Below are 9112 nucleotides of genomic sequence, written 5' to 3'. Positions count from 1 at the left end.
TGATGCAAGAGAGCTAGACGTTATTCAAAGAGATATTACCCACGTTTATGTGGAAGAACTGTCAACTTGCATCAGCTGTTGGCCATGAGACCCGTTACTCGATTTTATTTCCGCATTTTCGATTTTTCACGACGATCTTATGGTCACTGAGGGACGGGATTAAGTACTATTAACCATTCATAGTTACTGAAAACTTTGGGTGTTTACAAAATTGACATTTTACGTCAGAGCGAACATTTAACATCAGGAGTAACTAGCAGAAAGCATAGACGGTGACATCAGCTGTTGTGAGTTGCGGGCGAGTATATATTTTAGCAGAATATTACTTTGTATATAAATAAGATCCTCCAGTATTTTCCAGTTTTTATAAATACTAATTAAAATTATGAAAAAAATGATTCATTATAAAGTTATGGTATAAACAACTTTATAAAATAAAAATAATTTAATATACATTAACCTGACTCATATTAGATCCAAGGGAGCAAGTAGCTAAACTGATCTGTGAAATATTGCGGAAATACTCGAAAACGGCGTTTTTGTTTAATATTTCTGAATTATGGATTGTTTTAAATAAACGATCACATTTTGTTATTATCTTAACAGAATGGGTAATAAATACATCCATACAGTATTACACGAAAGAATTTAACCAAGTGATGCTGAAATTTTAGCGTTGTTACACATATTCACTAACGCACACGCATCCCCCCCCCCACACACACACGTGTGGGACAACACAGTCAATATCCACAACCACCTCCATCCTTTCACTGATAAGTCACAGATAAACTTCGATTCCAACTGCTTGGCAGAAATGTTTTGGGCAGCCTATTCTCAATTTCTCATTTCTCCCGTTAAAGTTCCTCTGAATGACTTACTTTCTATTCTTCAAAGAACACACACACACACACACACACACACACACACATATATATATATATATATATATATATATATATATATATATATATATATATATATATATATATATATATATATATGTGTGTGTGTGTGTGTGTATATGTATATATATATATATATATATATATATATATATATATATATATATATATATATATATATATATATATATATGTATATATATATATATATATATATATATATATATATATATATATATATAGTTATATACATAATCATTAACTGTTGAAATGAATTGATAAAACAGAAACGTAGGGCTGAAACTGAATATGAGTAAAAGCAAGATAGTGTTCAATGAAAATGCAGAGAGACTTGTTGTCTCTCCGCATTTTCGTTGAACACTATAGAGTAGAGGTAAATCTTGGCTCCAATAACTTGAAACTATTTGTAACTTCTCGTGTCTGCACGATATGTAGCGATTCTCTTAGATATTTTTGACGACCGGTTCTGATAACTTGGTAGGTTATTGTACATAATCTAAACCCAATTCTCACTTTAATAGGCTGTAAGGACACCGTCCAGAAAATCAACAAACTGTTTATTTATTTGAATTCTCCTTTCGCCACACCGTGGTTTCCCATGTATATGTATTCCGCTCTATCAGAGCTACATTTTGACATATGTATCATTTCATTACATGTTTCTGTTAACTCATAATTCGTATATTTGTAAGTGTAAGAAAACACATATTTTGGCGGGCAATTCAATCTGATTTGGCACCAGCGCCATCCTACCTTTCCGTCCGCACCTTGTAATATACTCTCATGCATATTTGAATAAAGTTACGTATCAGTTGATCTTGGTTACGCTTGTCTCACTGTCCTTACAAGGCAGCCGTTGTCATTCAGTTAGTATATCGGTAATCCATTCTCGGGATGGAACACCTTTCATCAGTCTTGCTCCTCCGTTTTTGTTGTTTTGTAATTTCTTAACTTATACTTTAAGTAGATTGTAGTAGATGCAGTTGTTGTAATAACACAGTTTATCACTAGTCTTGATATATGATATTTATGGCAAGATCGTGGCATGTTTTATTCTTGGTCTTTTGGTTTGTCTGTCTTGTATTCAAAGTTTCTATATAATTGTGGTACATGGAGTTCTTATGTTGGGGTCGTTTTTAGTTTATGTAAATACTGCATTCTGTTTTAATATAGAGATGATATATATATATATATATATATATATATGTATATATATATATATATATATATATATATATATATATATATATATATATATATATATATATATATATATATATACTGTATACAGTATATATATACACACACACATATATATATATATATATATATATATATATACTGTATACAGTATATATATATATATATATATATATATATATATATATATATATATATATATATATATATATATATATATATATATATATATATATTTCAGACGGTTACAGATTTTATCTATTTACATGCCATATAAAATTTGCATTGAAAATGTCGCATTTTATTTTTCTTATATATTTTCCATTTTTTTTTTTTTGTAATTTTTAAAGCATTGAATCACTTATATTTATACATGCAGTATCAATATCTTGTGTATCTATTTCTACTCTTATTGACGTTGTATATTTCTATGCCATTTTCATACAGGCAGTATAAAATTTCAATTAGTTTTTTCTCATTTTAGACAGTTTTTTATGAAGTTCCTGGCTCCTAACTGGTCTCTCCGCAAAATAAGTTTGCGGGCACTCTTTCACTTATATATAGGTGCACAGCTTCTTTGCCTATACTCTGTATATTAAGCTTTTTCCTGTATAATGAGAATCTTAAGCTTCATCTTTATCCAATTCTACTTTTTAAATCAGTTGGAATAATATCTTGTTATCAGTTTTGGCAACCTATTGTGTTTTTTTCTTCTTTTTTTCATCTCTTCTTTCGCTTTCGTCTCGACTATTTAAATTATACCACCAGCTCCCCACTAAGAGATATAACGTATTTTAACTTTCCTAATATTGGTCACGAAAATCATGTTCTATATTATCCTGTATAATGAGAATCTTAAGCTTCATCTTTATCCAATTCTACTTTTGAAATCAGTTGGAATAATATCTTGTTATTAGTTTTGGCAACCTATTGTGTGTTTTTTTTTTTAATCTCTTCTTTCACATTCATATCTCGACGTATTTATACCACCAGCTCCCCACTAAGAGTTTGCAACATAACGTCTTTTAACTTTCCTAATTTTGGTCACGAAAATAATGTTCTATATTATCTTCTTTTCTTGCATAGGTCAGACCCATCATCTGTGTTTTTTCCCCTGAAAATTGGCCTTTAGTTTGAACATATGCAACCTTGCCTTCGTTATAAGGATTGCCTTATCCATATCGATTTCTCTGATATAAGGTTGTTGGCCATTTCCTTCTATGATTCTTATTTTTCACCCCTTTCTTTTTTTCTTCAATAGTTCCCTGTATATTTTTCATAATTATTTTTCAGGGCCCTTTCCCCCAATTTCTCATTTCTCCTAGTTCCAAACCACATTCACACCATATTTAATACTGCTGGTCTAGCACTATCCTTAGAGGGTCTCCAGTTGACCTTTAATAGTGTATTCTACAAGACACTGGCCATATTCCTGTTTCTGCAAAGATGCCCAAGTATAGAGTGCTATCTTGTTCATACATATTTCTTATCTTTTTTTATTTGTGTATGTTGCATATTATGTGATTTTACATGTATATTATTCTCTTCATTAGTTGTCTTTGGGGGGCTAAATCATCATCTCCTCCTACGCCTATTGACACAAAGGGCCTTGGTTAGATTTCACCAGTCGTCTCTATCTGGAGCTTTTAATTCAATACTTCTCATTCATCATCTCCTACTTCGCGCTTCATATTCCTAAACCATGTAGGCCTGGGTTTCCAACTCTTGTAGTGCCTTGTGGAGCCCAGGTGTATTTTCGTGACGTAGTAATACCCCCAAATTATTTTAGAAACGTTTGCCTGTGATGAGAAAACTGACGGTGTTTTATTTCAAACGTTCAAATCGTGTAAAACAAAAATTCATGTTTACCAGTGTATTTCTTGGCTTCATGTGAAAAACAATAAATTAAACGCCTCTTCTTTAGAAATTTGCCAAAACAGCATAACCTTTTCCTTCTATTTAACGTATAGGACAATAGGCATTTACTATTTATCTCAGATTGTATAAATGATGTCATTGTTAAGCTCTCCAACTTGTATGGCGTGAAATTATCCTTATATTCTTTTGCAAAAGGAATTACTTTCAGCCTTTATATTCTTCAGTGAATGAAGTTTGAACGTACGGCGTGCTAACATGGCTGACATTATCAAGCCCCCAAACATAAGGTTAATTTTGAATATGAGGATATTTGCCAACTAAAATTGCATATTGACTATTAATAAATCAAATTTAATTTATATTATAAGCTGATTACTTAATTATGAATACTATAAGTGAATTTATAAAGAAATACTTAATCTGAGTGATCCCTCAGAGTCATGGCGACTGTCGTGCTTTCGTCTGCGATAACCAAAACATTGCTGAAAAACGAACGATTTTCTCTGGCAATTTGCAAGCAAGCAATTAGAAGACATCTCTTGCAGAGAAGAAAAACAAGAGGGATCTATCTCGCATGTTATGGAAAGGTATCAACAGCCTGTTGCAGAATAATAAACCCATCTGAGGGGTGCAAAGAGTTGCTCAAGGTTAGTTTGGCCGGATAGAAGTACTGAAATTTTCATTTACTAATTTAAAAATGTGTAAAGACTCAAATAAAGGTGTCATTAAGCTTTTACCAAAAAATGGAGATAAGTGTGATCTTAATAACTGGAGGGCCATAACTATGCTAAATGTAGGTTATAATATAATAGCGAAGGTTTTAGCAAACATTAAAATCAATGCTAGTAGTTATTTTGTTAAGTAGTGTTGTACGAAATGAGTAGCGCTGCAACTTGCACATGTTAAATCCCAAGCTTGAATCTTGGTTCTGAACTCCACTGGGATATATATATATATAATATAATATAATATAATATAATATATATATATATATATATATATATATATATATATATATATATATATATATATATATATATATATATATATATATCTCACTTAACGTACCTCCAGTGGGGTTGATTACCCTTGCATGTACAATCAACGGAGCCTTTGTAGGGTGACGGCCAGATCCCGTAGAAAACGGGAATATTCTGAACTGTGGCCGTCTTTCTAAATACGATTTTGGCGGGAGAAGATAACTTAAAAAACCCAGCTAACCTATGCTAAAAGCCGTGTCCTTACCCAGGGGGGCTGCGGTCCCCCGGACCCCTCCCCTTACACAACATATTTAAGATCCGTAGACCATTTCCAAACGTTTTTATTCTATACAAGATAACAGTCGGAGCGATAATAAGCTAATTAGGACGCTTGGCCGTAGCGCTACAAACTACCCCAATCAACCTTAATCTACCTTGGGTAATATTTCGGTAGAGTCCCACCCAGCCGTTACTGCTTGCCAGAACATAGGAGCTTGATGTTTTTCTTTTCCGAGCGCAAGGCACAGCAAATACTATTAGATTTTGGTAACATTTCGATAGGTTCCTGAATAGTTTTTGCTGCGCCGTGTGCTTGCTTCGCTCGCGAAAAAAGATAAACATCAAGCTCCCATGTACTGGCAAGCTGGGTTTTTGATTTTATAAAAGCTCTGCCCTGAATAATATTTTGATGTCTGACTATGGCGTAGGCAACACAATATCATACAAGTAGTAGGCATACTTTTTGCTATGTATTATTCCCCAAAATAGATTAATTTTCAAAGAAAACAGGAGTTATCCTATAGGAAAAACAGTATTTTTTATTAGGAAATGCTGTCCTGGCTGGAACTATAAGAAAACACCCCATCCCCTCCCCTTTTTTTTGTTATCTTTGGTTATTTTGGGAGTCTATGTATGATGACGGTCATGCCCAATAACTCCATTATATTCATCCTTGTCGCTAAGACTGCGGCAGTCTAAGGGGGGTCGTAAAGAGGCATTACACCCCTTAGGTAAGTAGGTAAGGACGTGATTTTTAGGTGAGGTTAGGTGGTGTTCTATACACGAGGGAGTTTCTGTCCCTTGGTATACAAAGGCACTGGTATCAACATTTTTTTACTCATATTTTTGTTGTTTAATTTGGCAATGCAATAACAAATCAAGAGACTTTCAGTACTTAATAACTTTAAGAAATAATAGAATGATACAGTACTGTATCTTATCACCTTAGGGGTTAGTATGTAGAATGTAGGAACAGAATAAAACTTTATTAGGATAAGTTATGGTAGGAGAGGGCACTTTAATTGAATTTAGGGAATTTTTCCTTAGTTTTAAACTGTGACATCATCCTATAAATGCTCCCATGTTAAAACTGTAAGAGACAGTAGAATGTGTAATACGGTACTCTATACTATCACAGGTGGTTTAAATTTTTACAAGGTTGTAAGCATTTATACATCACACTAGGAACATAAAAACATCTTCCCGTAGCTCTGTTGTCACAACGTTACCTAGAATTTCAAAATACAGTACCTGTACTGTAATGTACAGTAAAGTATAGAGTAAAAGCTGTTTAATGTGTCAGACATCCAAATATGGTCATTTCTATTTGATTATTGACAATCTAAAATTTCACTGAATTTTATGGAAACGCTTACATTCATTTTCTAAGCTTTACTAAAATCTTTTCCTGTTTGGTTGCTGTAAATAGTGTGTGCAGCTGCCAACCCACCACCCTTAGGTAAGTAAGGATATTACCCCCTAAATCAAGTGGGTGGGTGATCAACCTTAAGCTAGGATGTATCCCATGTGATTTTGCTAGAGCTGTCACTGGGCCCAGTGAATGTTTTAAATGCAATTGCTGTCTACTAAGGGACAGAAAACAGGAGTTTCAATTGTGTTTGTCATGATGCGGCAGTAGACTGCATTTGCCTTACTCTTCATAATGAATTTAATAGGCTGTGCAGAAATGGCATGTGGTAGTCACAAGGCGACAAATGTAGTGAAAATGATACAGTATATCTTTATGTGTACAGTACACCATTCATAGATACTGAGATGTTTTGATGAACAAAACCACTGTTTCCAAGGTCAGCTTGAGTAAGAGGTGGATGCAGGTGGAAACCTTCACTGATAAGTAAGGATACAGTAGTCTGTCTTAGGTAAAGAGTAATGTGAAGTATTGATGTTTACCAGTGGTGGCTCACTGGTATAGATTTACCAAATTGAATGGGCAGAAGCTGCCTGTGATATGTGTAAATATACTAGAACTTTGAAATTTTATTTAACCCTTTTACCCCCAGGCTCTTTGGAAATTTCCAACCCTTAACTCCCAAGGGGTTACTTTTTCCTCAGCACATTTTGCAGTATATTTTTTTTAAATTGCTCTAACATCCTTAATTTTTGTCATAGAGAGGTCAGGTTGGTCTCATTCTATTGGAAAATGCCCGAATTTTCTCAAAAAATTATCAAAATTATGAAAAAAAAAAAAAAAAATTTATAGCATTTTTTTGCAAGGACGTAGCGGTACGTCCATGGGGGTAAAGGGATGAGTTTTGTGAGACGTACCTGTACGTCCTTTGGAAGTAAAAGGGTTATATCACCTAAATAGAGATTCCATATAAGTTTAAGTTCCTACATGTATACAAACCCTTGTCCCAAAATGAGAGTATGGTTTTAGTATATCGGAAACTTAGCAGTTAAAATTTTTAACAAGTTGTCGGTAGGTACTGACGGATGGCATGGAAATCCCACGACGTCGCCAGCACACTGAGTAGCCAGTGTTTTTAGCCACCGCTAGTCCACTGGATAATAGAGATGTATTTCTGGCATCCTCAACTGGCTCTTTTAATCTTTTGCTATTCTTTTAGATACTGAACGGTAAATATTAGATATAAAAAATAAATTCACATTACTGTACATTGTTTTATGCAACCTTATGGTAGCTTCTCCATTGCACAATAATGCAGCAAAACAGCTGAAAGACCAGACTATACTGTAAACAAAACTCTTTACATAAAATTAGATTTACATAGATGCAATATGAAAGTAGTACTGTAGTATAATACTGTACATAGAAAGTATTAGAAATATAAAGAAAAGCATAGGCATACAGTACAAGTATGCGAGTGCTGTTGGCTTCGATAAAACTAGCAGTTAACCCTTTTACCCCCAAAGGACGTACTGGTACGTTTCACAAAAGCCATCCCTTTACCCCCCATGGACGTACCAGTACGTCCTTGCAAAAAAATGCTATAAAGATTTTTTTTTTTTTTCATATTTTTGATAATTTATTGAGAAAATTCAGGCATTTTCCAAGAGAATGAGACCAACCTGACCTCTCTATGACAAAAATTAAGGCTTTTAGAGCAATTTAAATAAAAGATACTGCAAAATGTGCTGAGAAAAAAATAACCCCCTGGGGGTTAAGGGTTGGAAATTTCCAAATAGCCTGGGGGTAAAAGGGATAATTTGTGCATGGTTGTTAAGAGTATGGCCAGCCTAATTCTGCCATTGCTGTCCCATACAAAGTTTGTTTTTATATAGAGTTCGACTTCCTTATCCATGGATTGGGTAACAGTAGATTCACTTGAACATGGTCGACCATTTGCTATTAATTTAGAAAGGTATACACAGCAATGAGAGTGTGTATACAGGTGTAAGATTTTAATGTATAGAGATATTTTGCCATACAGGTATAAGATTTTAAGTTACTTTACAGTATTGATATTACAGTACAGTACATTCCATGGTGTAATTTATTTTCCATATAAAGTACAATTACAGTTCATAAGTGAATGTTTGAAAAAGAAATCATCCTTAGAGTTTTTTTTGCCTATTCTCCATATAGTTCTGTATCTGGGTGTGTGGTACTGTACTTAAATACTACAGATAAATAAGTTTCACTGTATTATTTTTCTCATCTTACTGGTTAAATGTATTGTTGTCCACTTCCTTGCGTAGACTAGCCTTTATTGCATAGGTAATTTCTATTGACTATTTTTCATTGAAATATATTTTTTTGTTTGTTATATGTAGCCTTGCTTTCTTTATCGTATCAGGAGAGTGTAGGTTAGTAGCTACTTGATTTAATCTAGGGTTATGAAATAAACTGTATTGACCTGAGCTCTA

At 33.5% G+C, this 9112-nt stretch overlaps 2 protein-coding genes across 2 annotated transcripts in view; one reads left to right on the top strand and one right to left on the bottom strand.

Annotated features, from left to right (window-relative positions):
• Positions 1-273, bottom strand: part of Gnpnat (glucosamine 6-phosphate N-acetyltransferase) — a 22852-nt gene extending 22579 nt beyond the window's left edge. Inside the window, exon 1 of the mRNA XM_068359290.1 lies at positions 1-273. This exon is cut by the window's left edge and continues 41 nt beyond it. Coding sequence (XP_068215391.1) covers position 1 — 1 coding nt within the window. The 5' untranslated portion in view covers positions 2-273.
• Positions 1-9112, top strand: part of CLS (cardiolipin synthase) — a 189203-nt gene that overhangs the window by 148421 nt on the left and 31670 nt on the right. The window lies entirely within an intron of this gene.

The sequence above is a fragment of the Palaemon carinicauda genome, chromosome 35 (assembly GCF_036898095.1).
Source record: "Palaemon carinicauda isolate YSFRI2023 chromosome 35, ASM3689809v2, whole genome shotgun sequence".
Classification (NCBI taxonomy): domain Eukaryota; kingdom Metazoa; phylum Arthropoda; class Malacostraca; order Decapoda; family Palaemonidae; genus Palaemon; species Palaemon carinicauda.
The sequence above is the reverse complement of the archived record's forward strand: the minus strand, read 5'-3'. Positions and strand labels throughout refer to the sequence as shown.